Source organism: Falco biarmicus, chromosome 5 (assembly GCF_023638135.1).
Source record: "Falco biarmicus isolate bFalBia1 chromosome 5, bFalBia1.pri, whole genome shotgun sequence".
NCBI lineage: Eukaryota > Metazoa > Chordata > Aves > Falconiformes > Falconidae > Falco > Falco biarmicus.
This window is the reverse complement of record NC_079292.1, coordinates 17,177,220-17,193,547: the sequence shown is the minus strand read 5'-3', so window position 1 is coordinate 17,193,547 and position 16,328 is coordinate 17,177,220. Positions and strand designations below refer to the sequence as shown.

Below are 16,328 nucleotides of genomic sequence, written 5' to 3'. Positions count from 1 at the left end.
TCTGGACGAGGGGACGGAGTGCACCCTCGGTCAGTTTGCAGGTGACACCGAGCTGGGGGCAGTGCTGACCTGCGGGAGGGCAGGGGGCTCTGCAGAGGGGGCTGGGCAGGCCGGGCCGATGGGCCGAGGCCACTTGTAGGAGGTTCAACAGGGCTCAGTGCCGGGTCCTGCCCCTGGGTCACACCAGCCCCGCGCAGCGCGACGGGCTGGGGCAGGGGGCTGGGAACTGCCTGGGGGGAAGGGCCTGGGGGGGCTGGGTGACAGCCCTGGGCAGGAGCCACCAGTGTGCCCGGGGGGGCAGAAGGCCAGCAGCGTCCTGGCTGGTATCTGAAACAGTGTGGCCAGCAGGGCCAGGGCAGTGACCGTCCCCCCGCACTGGGCACTGGTGAGGCCGCACCTCGAACACGGGGTTCAGCTTTGGGCCCCTCACTTCAGGAGGGACGTTGAGGGGCTGGAGCGTGTCCCGAGAGGGGCAACGCAGCTGGTGAAGGGTCTGGGGCACAAGTCTGGCGAGGAGCAGCTGGGGGACCTGGGGCTGTTCAGCCTGGAGAGGAGGGGGCTCAGGGGGGACCTTACTGCTCTCTGCAGCTCCCTGACAGGAGGCTGTAGGCAGGTGGGGGTCGGTCTCTTCTCCCAGGTAACAAGAGACAGGACAAGAGGAAATGGCCTCAAGTTGCGCCAGGGCAGGTTGAGGTTGGATATTAGGAAAAATTTCTTCCCTGAAAGGGTGCTGAAGCATTGGAACAGGCTGCCCAGGGAGGTGGTGGAATCGCCATTCCTGGAGGTGTTAAAGCGTGTAGATACAGTGGTTAGGGGCATGGTTTAGTGGTGGATTTGGAACTCCATGATCTCAAAGGTCTTTTCCAACCTAAATAATCCTATGATTCTAAGGTAATCCTAGTGCTGGGATTGGCAAATGGCTTGAAGCTCTGTGCACTAAAAATTCAAAATAAGCAAAGAAAAGCCTACCTGACCCAGCATCTCAATGTTTTTAGTAAATATTGAACTTGTTGGACGTCTTCTACATATAATGTCAGGTTAATAAAAGTCAGAGTTAAGTTCTGTATGAACTTGTGTAGTTATCGAGAGCAGATTGTGTTCTGTATGTGGCTTTCTTCTGAGCGGAAGCGAAGTAGCTAGTTTCCACAAAGGAGGCTTAGGAGCAAAGCAGCACATGTATGGTAGGGATGACTGGGGAATAAAATGGAGAGTGGGACAAATTGCCCGTTGCAGGCACAGCTGGCATCACACCCATGTTAACTGCCTTTTCTAGATCGGAGGGGAGGAAAGGGGACTTGTAGCATAAGTTTCCTGGGACGAAGCAGCGCTGGGGTAAGATTCTCTAACAGTAATGCATGTCATCACAGCTGCAGCTGTGCTCCCTTGTAATGTGCTGTGTCTCCAGTGTTCAAGAAAGAGACAACACAGTATACTGTATTAATCTGCGCCTGGTCTTGATAAATGAAATATTATAAATATTGGAGCTTTACTTAGTCAAAACATGTTTAAATTACTGTATAAGTTGTCGCATAAAATATGAGGTTATGGGCAAATACACAGAAAAATATTTATGTAAATGGTATTAAATGGTATAAATGTAAATAACAGTCCTCATAGCCATTATTTCAAAATAAATTTTCATTTCATTATGGGGATGATATTTATTCAGAATGTCTTCAGTGAAAGTTGAAAGTTTTAGCGATGTGGTTGCTGGGGGTTGGTTTGTTCTTTGTTTTGGTGGTTTTTGACTCGCTTTCTCTTACAGATTTGGATGACACTGAGAAGAACGAAAAACTGAAGTTCAGTATTGTCATGAGGCTTCCCGAGGTAACTTATGACATCGGATGTAATTTCTTGGAGTTTGGAATCGATAGGAAATTCCTCCTTGTGCGTGGGATCAAGCCAATGGAGGACTTAGCTGTGATTCGAATAGGGCACAGATATATCCTCATCCTCCACAGGTTCTCCATCTGCTGCTCGTGACCCGTAGGGTACTCTGGTAACTTAAATTACAACTTGCCCGTAGTGTTTCACAGCGTCTCCAGTACCTTACAGGAATCAAACAGACAACACTGACACTGTTCTGCTGAGTACTTGTCTGCATAAAGCAATAAGGGTTTAACAGGGTTTAGAGAGTATTCATGGGGGGGTTGTGTGTGTTTCTTAGCATCTACAAATGCCTTTCTCACTTGTGACACCTGCATTTGGTTTTGTACATTTTATCAAATATGTTCAAAAGCTGGTACAGTAAAAGCTGTAAAATCTGATTGTACCACAACTGTGGAGAGGATTGAATTACAAGATCCCCCTCTCTCTGAAATCTCCCAGCCTTGTCTGTTGGTAAGGTGACTCGTTTAGCCACGTGCTGGAACTAATTACTGATGCTCCTTTAAACGTGCCAACAGAATGGGAGGTTGACGTCTCCTTTTCCCCTTCTGTTCTTAGTGCACAGCACTGCAGAGGAAGCACGACGTCACAGTGAGCAGAGGGAAACCAGGGATCCCCCCGTGGGGTGTGCCTTGCTGTAGAACAGGCTTTTCTCAAGTTGCTTATTGTTTGCTCATTATGAGCTGCTACATGTAGTTCAGATGGCCAGAAGTGCTGCTTTAGTTTTCCTCTGACAAGGGCTTCTTTCTTTGGCAGCAGTTTGGAGGAGGGCTAGGGAAGGAGAAATACACAGGCTGTTCTTTGTCTTCTGTGTCTTGCTTTGGGCATGGGTTGGTGAGCTGGGGTCAGCCCCAGGCCGGGTGGGTGGGGAGCACCATTCCAACCCCGACTGGAAGCAAAGGGCTGAGCTGTGAGTGCTTTAGGGGACGTGTACTGCTACTTACGCGCTGTAGACTCAGTGCCTTATTGTATCTATTTACAGCTTTTGGAAAAAAACACAGATAATTGTTTGTTGGCCAAAAAGGACGCTTTGGGGTGACTCGGACTGTTCTGAGCAGGTTAGATTCAGTAGGTGACTTCAGTTGCATCAGAAGCAAGTATTTAGGCACTGTTGAAACTGTATGGCATTTCCCAAATGAACCCCTTCAGTACTCTGGATTGCAATGCAACTAAAAAGTGAGGGTGGGTGAAAAAAGATCTAGGTAGGGAAAAGAGCAGAAGGTGGAGCTAATTTCACAGTGTGTTCCTATTTGTTTGCTTATTAGTTAGGATTGGAAGCTTTGGGACATCTGATTTTGAATCCGTTTTGCTTTTGGGATTGTGAATCAATGTTATCAATTCCCAAGATGATGACCTATATAATGGGATGCAGATTGTGTTCCGTCGGCATTCTGCTTTTGCAGGTTCCTTAAACTAAGCCTGAGAGAAGCCCTGTTCCGAATGGATCATTGAGGAGTGGGGCATCTGGGTTATTCTTTGGGAGGAGAATGGATCTAAAGAGCCACAATAAAGGAGAAAGGGTTATTTTAAGCCTCAATTAATACTTAAGTATGCATGCAAAAGTAGGACAGAGGTAATGACAAGACTGATTGATGAAACGGAGTAACTCGGTGGGTACTGTGTAGCAAGGTTTTGATTTTTTCCCCATGTTTTGGAAGCGTGTTGTAATCTTTTAGTTACTGGCTATGAAAGGAAGGCTCTGCAGCTAAAAATTAGGACATCTTAGTTTCTGTCATCAGTGTCTGAAAGCAAAGCATCTGTGTTACAGCCTGCATTTTGTTTCAGGTTTTTTCCTCCTTTCCCCCTCCTAAATTTCCACTGTCCTGTGTTTATGTTCTGAGGTTTGGGGTTTTTGGTTTTTTGCTTACTAGGTTCTTGGTCAAAAGGTTCGTCAGTTTTGGAATCACCCGATAAATGCTAATTTCATTGCACGGAAATATGTGAAACTTCTGCTTGAGAAGCTCGGGGACAGGCAGGTAAGAGCACACAGGCCGTTTTTTTGGTAATCTTTTGCTTTGACGGTGTTGAGATTCCTGACCTTGCTGTAGACTATAACACACTAAAGATAACACTGCAATTTGGTACTGTGGGACTCTGAACTAACCTGAAATATTCTCCCTTGCAGTGTAGCAGGCCTGTCCCTGAGAGACGCTCGGTCCCTGTAGAGTTTTTGCCGCTGAACTACCTGACTAATGTGTTGGCAGAGATAGAGGATGAAGGTAATGCTAACTCTCTGCTTTGGAAGACCAGTAATTGTTACCCTTTCATGCTCACGCTCGGCTGTATCCTGACTATGTTGAAATGCCCGAATCCTAAAACTCCAGTGATGTCCCAACACATGGGTTTGGTTGTCTTTCTGCTGCTGGGAATTGTCGGAGGGCTTCTTCGCTGCATATCCTTTCCTCTGAGTCCTCTCTGTGTTGGATCCGGTTAGCAAACTTGCATTTTTCGGAACTCGTAGTGAAATGTGGTCGGTGTACAGTGTGGTGGTCGCTGTAATTCTGTATGCAGGCGGGGAGAAGGGAGAAGGGCTTCCTCATTTATGCAGCATGGTGGCTGAGGCAACCAAAATCAGATGTTCCACCCCAGAAAAGAGAACCCGCATCGCTAGATCAGGAGGTGCGCTGAAGTAACAGGCATTTCTCAAAGCAGTTCCTTTTTGTGAAATGCAGTTCAAGCTGATTAGGGCACTTGCTGCACACAGTGAACCAAAGCGTCTGAAGATTTTGAATTCCACTGAAAAAGGTGCCTTTAAGGGAAGCATTGGACTGCCAATAGCGTTACTGGCGATGCCTGTACTGGTAAGCAAAATAAAAGTCAGGGTAAGGACTTGAAGGCTGAAACAAGATTGTCCGTGTATGGATGTCATCCCGTTTGGGGAGGAAGAAAAGTTAAACCATATAGAAGTATATGAGGCTGCGCCCTGGTCCATTTTATGTACTAGCACTAACATAGCCACTGTGCTTAAACCTTGGTTTGGATCTCCAGTGTAGGATGCAACGTATGGAAATCCCTAGTGGCCTCCAGAGATGGTCTGGCTCTCCTCTGCAGGGGATATCGTTTACTTACGTCCCACTAATAGGGAAGTTTTTGCCATGAGGAGCATCCAAATGACTCCACTGAAAGCTGCAGGTGTTTGGTGTAAATGAAAACACTGTTCCCTCTATTAACTTATCTTTTGGTATTTTAGATGAAGATGTTCAATAGAGTGCGGGATTAAGTGTTCGTAAATACTAACTTTCTCACTATGTTTTTTAGGTATGAATCCGTATGAAAAACAAGACCATGTTAACATACGATTTGTAGAGGAAACGGCACTCAAACACACTGTGACGCTTTTGGGCCTCGAACATTCCTGAAATAACATGCTGTTGAAGACTGTCGAACTGTAGTGCTCATATAAAAGTATACAAGTTTGCAAACAAATACTTTTTTTTAAACTTAAATATCATGTTGTTTCCCAAATAATCTGCAGTTTTGGGTAGCCACCATTACTGACATAAGCCGCTGAAAATAGTGTTTGGTCCAATGTATTAAGGCTGAAATTCCCAACTTCTAGAAAAGTCCTGGAGGAATACTTCTGACACAAACCCAGGTTTGAAACAGATCTGTGGTTTTGTTTTGAAGTGGTCAAATAAGTGGAACTATAATACAGGACGAGAAGGAAGTTCTTTGGAAATGTATCTTAACAGTGGCTTGGACAGAGTGTTACTTAATTCTTTCCTTACAACTTGTAGTGTTACAGTTCAAACCTCAGCTTCAGGAAGAAATTGCGGAGGTTGTTTTTCCTTTGTTTTCAACTTCTGTCGGTACATAACTGAACCAGTGTTTTTGGGGGTTGGGTTTTTTTTAAGTTCTGAACTGTGACTTTAAAATAGTAATAGCAGTTTGCTATGCAGAGAAGATTTAAGTTCTGACACGTAGGATATCTGCAGTCTTTATTGGTTTAAAACCAACTCTATCAAAGTTTCAGGCTATTAAAGTAGTGAAGCTCATTGACAATTTGACAGATTTTGGAGGTTTTCAGTAACAACCTCTGATGTTCTCCCTGAGTACTTTCCACCGGTGCTTTCTGTTCCTTACCAGTGAAATGAAAAATTCCAGTTCTCAGGAGTGGCTCGGCAAGTGCCTGGTCATTTCCTTGTCCTTGCCATCAGTGGAGCAAGACCGTTAGCTTTCTCAGGAACTGCACAGAGGGAGGGAATCATTTTCTCAGTGTAATTAAAATTTATCTGGTAAGCATGAACTCCAATCCCAGACTGTAGAAAGCTATGTTGGCTTATTTATATAACCGGTGGGGACTTTGTATAATATTAATAACAAGAGAAGATTTCTTTTTAATTATATGTATTATAAAATACAATCAGATGCAATAAAACTTCACCTGGAAAAAAAATATAAGTGTAGTATGTAGTAAGTATCGCTTATTTTTCTTAACATTTTAAAATGCTGTGCTGCATTTGGGGTACCAGGCTCCTCCTAGCCAGGAGAAGGGAACTTGTGTCACTGACTATTGAGCTACGCTTTGGGCATTAATTACTACTTTGTTTTCACTATGGAATTTGGCTAAACGCTAACAACTATTCCTCCGTTGTAGTGTAAATGCTGCTGACCCTCCGGATTCAGTAACACCCTTGCCTGCTGTAGGTGCTGTCTGTTCACATTTCAATTGGCCTTACAGTAGGTTTTCTGAACTGTCTCCTATTCGAACGAGGTTCACGTGGTGTGAAAGGAGCCAGGGTGCCGTAGGGCCGTGGCACTGGGAGACCGTGTTCGTCATCCGGGATATAGGCGGCTGGGCGTTGTTCAGCTGTCGTGTGGATGGAGCCGGGCGCTGCAGCTTGTTCCTCTTCTGCAGCACGCTGTGGAAGTAACGCATTTTGATCACACTGTGCTTACACGCTTTAAAATGCCGGTAGTCTCCTGAGCCAACATGCAGAACGCCTTACAAAGGGAACACAGTCACTCCAGTCCTTCGCAGACCTGGAAACCCAGAGGGGTACTGAAAGGAAAGCAATGAGTTACTGACCACGTCGATGTGAGTTTGTCCTTTTAAATAGTATACGGTTTGAGCCTGTGATGCTTTTGCTGTTTGTGAGGAAAGGAGATTAGATGAACTTTTAAAAGTTGTAATAAGTGCACAGAACATCTCAGGAACAAGACGATAGATCCGATGCTTCAAAACAGGGCTCTGTGTGCGCTGACAGCGGTGGCTCCTGAACACGGTTACTGCAGTGAGCTTGTGTCCGCAGCACTGAAAGGAAGCTGAGTCACAGCATGAGAAGTGTTAATGACAGAGAAGTTTCTTATTCTAAACCAGTTTTACTGCAGCACTTCTGTGTGACTTCAAGTTCTTGAAGTGCATGCACAGTGTATTCCTGCCGCAGCTTAGCGCCCCTTTCAGATTCCCTTGGAGTGATCAGCTAAGGGATTCCTATAGCAAAGCTCATTTCCCAGCAGCAGGAGTTCCCACAGTATGCCCGGCTCAGTTTTGTGCTACTGCTTCTTCTCTGGGAGCTCTCTGCTCTGGGATCACCGACTGTCCCCGCTAAGGAGGCATGGTATCCAGCAGGGTAGTACCTGGAACGCTGCCCTGCCTCCCCTCGCCGTCTTGCTCAGCAATCTCTGTCCTCGCTACTTCTGATCCGATGTTCACCGCATCTGTTATGTGGAAGACACTAAACTTATTTTTCCTGAACCCCACCCCCCACCTGTTGCAGCTTTACCTTGAAATGAAATGGGAAGCAGAACTTCAGCGACGACTCTCTGCCCCATCCTGCCGAGACACCACGGCCACACAAACCGCTTCAGCAGAAGGCAAGTCTGGCTTTTAGTGTATTCGCTGCTTAAGATTCGGTGACAGGTTCTAAGCGGTGTCGCCAGACTGCGGTTAAAACTGCTCAAACCCACCGTGTACCGCTTCAGCAGCCGTCTGCCTCTGCCACCCCCTCCACTGACTCCCAGAGCTCCGTGTGTGGCGGCAAAGAGCTACGCAGTGAGCTAGCACAGCTCTGGCAGAAAGGTGAGCTGGGGCAGTGAAAAGACAGGGCCGAGGATCTAATCGCAACGTATGGCAAAAACTTACTTTAGCTCTGGCTTCAGCCGCTTCTTTTTGCATCCTCTTGTTGTGTAGTATCTTCAACGGTCTTCTGTTTCTTTCGGAGGGGGAAGGCCTTGAGCTATGCTTGATGAAACAGTCGTCAGAAATTGTTCTTTGTCTTTCATTTCCTGCTGGAGTTTAATGGCAAGTGCTTGCTTCATGGATAACTTGGCAACGAGAGCCATCGCCTTACGGGTTCTGTCCTTTATCATCTTCCGCAGTTCGTTTGTCTGGAATAAGTAACAATTGCATTTTAGTTAGGGCTTCCCTCTAGACACGGGGCATGACACCTGGGTAAGCATTATGTACGTGAGAACAAGTCCAGCTTGACAAAGATTTAAAAAATAGTTCTGTACTTGAAAATGACTTAATGAAACAGGTTGTGTTTCTGTGTCTGCTTGGAACCGCAGGAACTGGCAGCGTAAGGAGTCACAATTACTCCGAGATGAGATACAGAAAAGCGAGTTTGTAATTACCCCCTGCCCTTTTCATTGAACAGCAGAACTCCTGCTGCCCTCAAAGGCCCACTGCCCCAATTCTTCCTGAGTTTTTGCACAAATGACTTTGTAATAACTGTGTAATAAGCCTGATCCTTACAAGATAATTGCGTCATCATGTGGACACAGCAGGGCTGCGGGTTGTCAAGTTATCCTAGGCAGGTGGGCGAATGAAGGAAGAATGGGAAGGAGTCCTTGAGTCTGGGTAGAGATAGTTTAAACAAAAAACTGCAACAAACCTTAAATACTCTTTTTCAAGTGACTAATAGAGAGTTGAGTGAGTCAGAGCACTTGCAAACTTTTAGCACGCTGCTGTTTTTACCATAGTTTATTAGCCTGTGGCCATGATTTCAGAAATCCAAATAACACCCATGTTATTTCTCTTTCTGTGGAAAGTTAAAGATTTATTGTAAGGATGTGTTTTGGTTTAAGCCTTTGCAAGGGCCAAATCTAACACCTGAGGGGGTGGGGTGAGGGGGGAATCTACCCTGGCTGGCCTTGGTTTACATTACTTACTCACACTTTTTTTTTTTCTGCTTTTCACTCAGCTCTGCTCTATTTGCAGCCTCTTCATTAAGGAGGTGGGGGTTGGAGGATTTTTGCTCTTCCCCGAACAGTATTACTGGCAGTTAAAAGACAATATCTATAATTACATAAAAACGATTGTATTGAAAATGGTATTTCTTTCCTGTGTGGTGCTCCCTACTTAAATAACAAAGAAATTTTGAGGCAGATATCAGGCTTATCTTTTTATATATCGAAGCAAAATTTACCTGGCTTTTTCTTATTGCTTTTTAGCCTTTGACGTGTTTGTTGTGGAAAGGCTGTTAAGTACACATGCAAAAGCAGGATTCTACCAAGTTTGTGAGCATCTACCTGAGCAAGAGCTAATCGGGTATGTCGGTGAAAGGTGCTATTTATGGTGCAACTTTCTTTCATTAAGAAAGTACACTCGCCTAATGCTTTCAGTACATCTATCACCATTGCTGCTAATTGTCTGTAGTTTCTGAAGACTAACATATGATTTGCCTGTCAATATTTCCAGCCACTTCTGTAATTTCCAAGTGAGTCATCTTGCCTCTTGCCTAGATATGATTTCATTTTGTATAGGCTGGCAAGCAGAGCGTGCAATGCCCTTCTTACCCTTTTAGCTAACAGCAGCATGCCCTGCTTTCCATTCTCTGCTGTAGCACGGATTCTGTCTGTCAACCGGGAAATGTGCTTGTAGAGAAAGTCTGTCTCCAGCAACTTCTCCTCCTTCTGTACTAGCTCTACTTCTAGCTGCATAGAGAAGGAGTAAACAGGGTGTAGGTAAGTGACAGGGGAAGGTGCAGCACAAGGTGTTTTTGTGATTGCTTTGAGAGCTGCTGAAATAATACTCATGAACAGCCATAAATAATCACTTCACCATCAGATTTCTCAGAGTTTTCACCCTCTCTGCCAAGTATCAGGCCAAGGTTGGTTCAGTTGGTTACTGTCGGTCGTACAGTTCTTCCACATCAGACCAGGCCCTTCTGGGGGACCAGGGGTGACAGCAGCATTATTACTGTCTTGCTGTGTTTTGACAGCAATGGGTTTTTTTCTAGTGATCTTTTTTCTGAAAAAAAAAAAAAAAAAATCTTCTAGTTCCTGGAGACAATAATAAAAAGGTTTTGGCTCTTGCTTTAAATACCTTTTCCTTCCTGCTTCTAAAAAAAAAAAAAAAAGTATGGCCTCCAAAGACTAAGAAAAGAAACTACTGTGCAATTAAAAGGACTTTAAAATCACAAGGAGATTGAACGAGAACATTTAAATTTAAATGTCAGGACTCGACCCAGCTTTTTAATGTGCAGGTTGGTAATAGAGGGCCGTGTTGTAGCCTGCTTGGCTATGCAGAGCTCCCTCCTGTCACGGAATATGGGGCAGCAAAGCAAAAAGCTCAAGTAATTCAAGCAGAAGCATTCATGTAAATCCCTACAAGCTCGATTTCAGAAGGAGGACTTAGGTGTGTACTGCTCCAGGCTTGCCGTTACCCTAACACCTTCTCAGCCCCGCATGAATCCCCCGAACACCAACTGCAGTGGGGGGAGTTCTGTGCCCCTACAACTGGGACAGACAAAAATACCACAGTCAGTCAGTTCATTCCTTTACTTTCCCCTCACGCGCCATACAGGAGGTGCCCTGAAATCGGCTTTCATATTGGACCTAATGCTTCGTTTTGAAGCATTCTCCCTCCTGCAGCCGCTGGCAGTGCTGCAGCCAGGCACGCAGCTGCTTGGCCGGCCTGGCTGCCACTGCCATGAAGGTCTGTTCTGCGGCTCCCTGTTCGGCACGGAAACACGGCAGTGCAGCCCAAGCCTGAGAAGGATGCTTGGTTCTGTGTCACACACGGGCTTTGCCAAGGGGGTAGTGGGACTGCACCCCGTGCATAGTGGTGGAACAGCTACGAGCCAGTGGCAGAATAACGACGGCTTCATTTGTCAGTGGTTTATTATTCTGTATTTATCTCCCTCTGCTGCCTTTGCTGTGCTTTTCTGTAGTGAAGCGGGAGGGTCTGCGCTGAAGTGCTCGTGATGCGAGTGGTGCAGCTAGCAGAGGGTGCTGCGGAGCCAGGTATTCACACAGAGCTCCCCCTCTCCAGCCTCTGCTCAAAGTCAAAATGTCCCGTGTCCAGTTGTCCTGGAAAGCAGATGCTGGGCTGGAGTTCCCATGAGCTAGTCATAATTATTTTAATTCCTGTTACAGAAAACTTGTTTTAAAAAGATACTGTTTTCTTTTCCTAAAAGAAGTCGGTCATAGCAGGATGGCTTGTGATAAGAGAAGTGATGTTACCTGCTCAATCTTTTTTAGCAGCTCAGGTGGGGACGGGTCCTTCCCTCCCAAGTCTCACCTTCTACTGTCATTTGTGGGGTCAGCAAGGGTTTCCTCCATCCATTTAATCCTGTCCTTGCACTGGGAATACTAGCAAATAAAAAGCCACAACGGTTATTTTTTCACACAAGAAGCCAAAAGCCCCGCTATGTGTTGCTATGTGGCTGGAGATGGAAGGTCTCTTGTCTCTGATTTGCACCAGCAGAACTGCACGAAAGTGACTGGGGTGGCAGCGCTGCCAGCACCAGGGCTTGGAGGCAGGCCTGCAGCCCTGCTGGGAGATGTGTGGGACGCTTGGGCGCTGTAGGGCTACACAAAATGTTACCAGCCAAACGCTGGGAAACATTTCCCTCCAAAACCAGAGGTGGACATACATCATCCTCCTGTCCCATTGCCAACAAACAGGAATCTGAGAAACGGTAGATTGTGTCACAGAAGGGCATCCCTATAATACATAAATATAAATCAGTTTCATCTTATTAGTAGTTCAAATGTCTTGAATGCTCGTTCCCTTGACTCCCTTCTCCACGTGCAACACAACCACCTGAAATGGTGTACAAATAATTCAGCCACACAGAAGAGGCTTCTTCTCTGAGCCACCAGGTATCACGACTAAAGCCCTGGACCAGGAGATGATTTTCACCTTCTGAATATGTTTGGGAAGTCAGAAGGAGGCTGCCCCAGGGACCGATACCTTCTCCAGTTTCTGCTGGGTGGCCTGGATGTAAAGCCACAGGCGGGTGCTGCCAAACTATGTCCTTTGGGCCATGGTGGAGGGGGCTCAGGCCCCCCTCCACCGCCACGGTTAGCAGCTGTGAGACCTGCCCCAGCTGTGGCTCCTGTCCTGAGGAGGGAGAGGGGCAGCAGGAGGGGGGGGAGCCCTTGCTGCACCCGCTTCCTTCCCCCTCCCCCGGTCTTTGCAGCCTGGCCCAGCTGGTGCCTCCAGCAGTGGAGGGGGCTGCACAGGGGCTGCGGTGGGCACCGGGGGTTCCTCTGAGACTGATGGTGGGAGCACATCCCCACCTAACTCACCTCCAGAGCTTGATCCCACAGACTTTAACAGAGAAGGTTTCCTTGTACTGCGAAGGGGGGAGGGTAACATGGAAGATTATGAGCCATTAATTTATTTTTTTTTTAAAGGGAACTATAGTGTGACAGTTGCAGGACAGAGGTAAACCCTGCTGTCTGCCAGAAATTGAGTTCTACCTGCTTCTTTTCCTCGGGCTACTTTTTTCGTTCTCAGGAATACACCAAGCTTCTGGGGTGATGTCTTCCTTTATTCCCCACGAACTTCTCTTTGACCCACAGGATCCATTTAGGGATGTAGGGAGGATGCACATGTGTGTTGGTTTCAGCTGGGATAGAATTAATTTTATGCTTAGTAGCTGGTGCACTGCTGTGTTTTGGATGTGGTGTGAGAACAGTGTTGATAACAGATGTTCTTGGTTGTTTCTCAGTTTATACGAAGTCAGAGATTTTTCAGTTTCTGGGGCCCTGCCAGCGAGAGGGCTGGGGGGGCACAAGAAGCCGGGAGAGGACACAGCCAGGACAGCTGCCCGAACCAGCCAAAGGGATATTCCATACCATAGCGCGTCACGCCCAGTACATAAACTGGGGGGGTTCCCTGGGGCTGGCCCATCGCTGCTTGGGGTCTGGCTGGGCATCGGTCTGTGGGTGGTGAGCAACTGTACTGGCCATCACTTTGTTTCTTTTCCTCTTCCCCTTGGATTTTATTTCTCTCCCCTTTTCTTTCCTTTTCATTACAATTGCTGTTATTATTAGTGTTGTTGGGTTTATTTTATTTTATTTCAATTATTAGATGATTCTTATCTCAGTCCTTGAGTTTTATCTTTTTTCTGATTCTCCTCCCCAGCCCTCTGCTTAGTTGCCAGCTGGGGTTAAACCATGACAAAGTGCCTGACAGTTTGGTTGCAAGTTAAATCTGAAAGTCCCACTTTCCCACTCATTAGCACTAAAGGTCTCATCCTTACAGGCATCCAAGTTTTCCACGTTAAAGTTCCCAGGCATGTGTCCCAAAGTGACTCAGTGGTGACACTGAACAATGTGATACTCCTGGGACCCAGAAAGGCAGGTGTTCCCTGACCTTTCTGATGTGAGACCTTCCCCTGGAATAACGCTTCCCAGAATACACTCGATGGACATCCATGCTTTGCATAAATACTCGCTGAAGGAGTGACTGGGACCTTTTCTTCATGTTTGGATTTGCAAGACTGACAGTGTTGGGGTTTTGTGCTTTAATATGCACCTGGCCATCTGTCAGTGCGTTGTCACTCCACTCTGGATCTATTAGCACTGACAAAACATAACCCAAGTAAGTTGCTGTAAATGCTAGGTGGTGCTCCTATTTGCAGGTGGTGGTATTCTTTAGGAAAGAAGTGGTCACTGGCTCACAAAGTTAGGAACAGTCATCAAAAATACAAAGTAAATGTTTAGATGTTGCTACCGGGATGGAGTTTGTTCACTGAAGTTAACAAGTCATGTTTAACTGGAAAAGAGAAAGCTGACAGATCTTTTCGGGTCAGAATGGAACATTACTTACCGGAACATTTGTCTTAAATACTTCTTTTTCTGGTAAAAAAGCATCACACAGCTCTTTCTTTTACACTTTGTCTAAGAGCAGGCAAAATAAAAACCTTAAATGACTGTAATGATCAATTTCCTTGGCAAACCACAATTCAGTGCATAACTAGGTGCTGAAAGATTTATTTTCATTATAAACTAAAACTCAAGCCCAAAAATACATAAAAAAGAGTGGGAGGATGTAAGAGCAGGACCAGCATAAACAACAGGATGCAGCTATGCTTCCAGGGATGTTTCCTGTCTGGGGCCAGATTTCTCAACCACTAACTCCGGTGAAAATGCCTTGTTGGAGGCAGTGGTACCTTAATGAGATTAGGGACAGCTCACCAAGTAAAATTTTGCAGGACTGAATAGTTAGTTAGAGAAGAAGGACTACTGCAGCTAAAATGCTGTCCAAACCAGGAAAAAAAAAGAGCATAAGAAGTTTCATGTTCAACTTAAATACTAGGCTTAGTTTTAAATGCAATATGAATTATAAGTGATTAGATGCAGTTTAATCCAAAACTACAGAAAACAAAGCCCATTTAGAGATAACCATGCTATTCTCTGTCTGCTTAAGTGAGGTGACTATAGGCATCTTTTTTTATTTTCTCCTAATTAGTAGTGTTTTTCTTGGACAAGGCTTTATCGCTTTATCTGAGTTCTAAGTCTTAAAAAAAAACAAACACCAAAACCCCTCCTTTCTTGGAATGCTTTGATACAGGGGATATGAAAAGGCACTACAAGACAGGCTTTTCTACGTTTCATTGTAATCAGTCAGGAGGAATTGTTGAAGGATGAACAGACAAGATGGAACACGCCTAGATAAAGGGACTGGTCTCAAGAAGTGGAGATCTGGTCCTTATTTTGGAAACCTCAGAGAAGGCAGGTGAGGTATGTAGAGCATTAGAAAATGGAAAATATCATACCTATTTTTAAAAATGGGGGGGGAAAGGAGCTATAGAACTAAAGATAAATTATCTTCACTTTCTGAAGAATAAATCTGGAACAAATCATTGGCCTTTCTTTGTAGGTAGCTAGAAAAGGAAAAAGGTAGGAATAACAGCCAACACAGGTGTTGAGTCACGCCAAACCAGACCGATTTCCTACTATAACAACAGGTGTGTGGATGATAAATAGAAGCTATCATATGTCTTGATTTTTATATAGTTTTGATAGTGTTTCATATGACATTCTCATAAATAAGTTAAGGAAATGGGTTCTTGATGAAAGTATAAGGTAAGTACTACATCAGTAGAATGAGGTTAAGCTTCGAGAAACTGCAAATACTATTTGGAGGAGAAGATTCAAATTCAAAATTATCTTGGTCTGAACAAAAGTCTGCACAAAAGAGATAATATTAAATAACAAATGCAGGGTACTACATTTAGGCAGGAAAAATTACCTGTACAAATACGAAATCAAGGTGAACTGATGTGATACCCTTTCTTTAAAAAAGAGTTGGGTTGTTACATACATTTACATGAAGATGAATCAATACATCATGTTGCAAGAAAGGCTACCGTCCTACCTGGACAAATAAGGAGGAGTGTAACCTGCAAGATGCCTGAATGAATCGTTTCGCCAAGGACTTCATCAAGGTGGGACATTATCCAAGAAAGAAGTTGTAAAAGTGCAGAATCAGGCGATCCCCACGTGCTGAAAGACAAGCTGGCAGGGGAGAGGACCAGCCTGGCTGAACAGAGCGCTTTGGCTGGAACTCAGGGAAAAAAAAGGAGAGCTAACCACCTTTGGAAGAAGGGGCAAGCAGCTCTGGAGGACTACAAGGATGTTGCACAGTTACGCAGGGTGAAGATTAGAGAGGCGAAAGCCCAGCTGGAACTCAGGCTGGCCGCTGCCATAAAAGATAACTAAAAATGTTTTTACAAATACATTAGAAACAAACAGAGGGCCAAGGATAATCTGCATCCTTACTGGATGCAGGGGAGAACATTGCCACAAAGGACAAGGAAAAGGCTGAGGTACCTAATGCTTCTTTGCCTCAGTTTAATACCAAGACCAGTTACCTTCAGGTTACTCAGCCCCCTGAGCTGGAAGACAGGGATGACGAGGAGCAGAATGAGGTCCCCACAGCCCAGGACAGGAAGGAACTTGGTCAGTGACCTGCTGCTCCACTTGGACACACACAAGTCTATGGGGCTGAACAGGATCTACCCGAGGGCACTGAGGGAGCTGGGGGAGGGGCTCGCCAAGCTGCTCTCCATCATTTACCAACAGTCCCAGCTAACTGGGGAGGTCCCAGCAGACTGGAGGTTAGCCAGTGTGACACCCATCTACAGGAGGGGCAGGAAGAAGGATCCAGGGAACCACAGGCCTGCCAGCCTGACCTCAGTGCCAGGAAGGTTATGGAGCAGAACATCCTGAGTGCCACCACGTGCCACATGCAGGGCAGC

At 45.6% G+C, this 16,328-nt stretch overlaps 2 protein-coding genes across 3 annotated transcripts in view; one reads left to right on the top strand and one right to left on the bottom strand.

Annotated features, from left to right (window-relative positions):
- Positions 1 to 6,302, top strand: part of GSAP (gamma-secretase activating protein) — a 50,031-nt gene extending 43,729 nt beyond the window's left edge. The window contains exons 28-31 of one of the 2 annotated variants that reach the window (XM_056342119.1): positions 1,766 to 1,827; positions 3,759 to 3,863; positions 4,013 to 4,106; positions 5,146 to 6,302. In XM_056342119.1, coding sequence (XP_056198094.1) covers positions 1,766 to 1,827; positions 3,759 to 3,863; positions 4,013 to 4,106; positions 5,146 to 5,246 — 362 coding nt within the window. In that variant the 3' untranslated portion in view covers positions 5,247 to 6,302. The remainder of the gene's footprint in view (positions 1 to 1,765; positions 1,828 to 3,758; positions 3,864 to 4,012; positions 4,107 to 5,145) is intronic. The other variant, XM_056342117.1, reaches the window with a different exon arrangement.
- Positions 6,303 to 6,340: 38 nt separating this feature from the next.
- CCDC146 (coiled-coil domain containing 146) overlaps positions 6,341 to 16,328 on the bottom strand; it is a 66,766-nt gene continuing 56,778 nt past the window's right edge. Inside the window, 5 exon segments of the mRNA XM_056339692.1 lie at positions 6,341 to 6,749; positions 7,973 to 8,031; positions 8,034 to 8,217; positions 9,628 to 9,765; positions 11,296 to 11,424. Coding sequence (XP_056195667.1) covers positions 6,546 to 6,749; positions 7,973 to 8,031; positions 8,034 to 8,217; positions 9,628 to 9,765; positions 11,296 to 11,424 — 714 coding nt within the window. The 3' untranslated portion in view covers positions 6,341 to 6,545.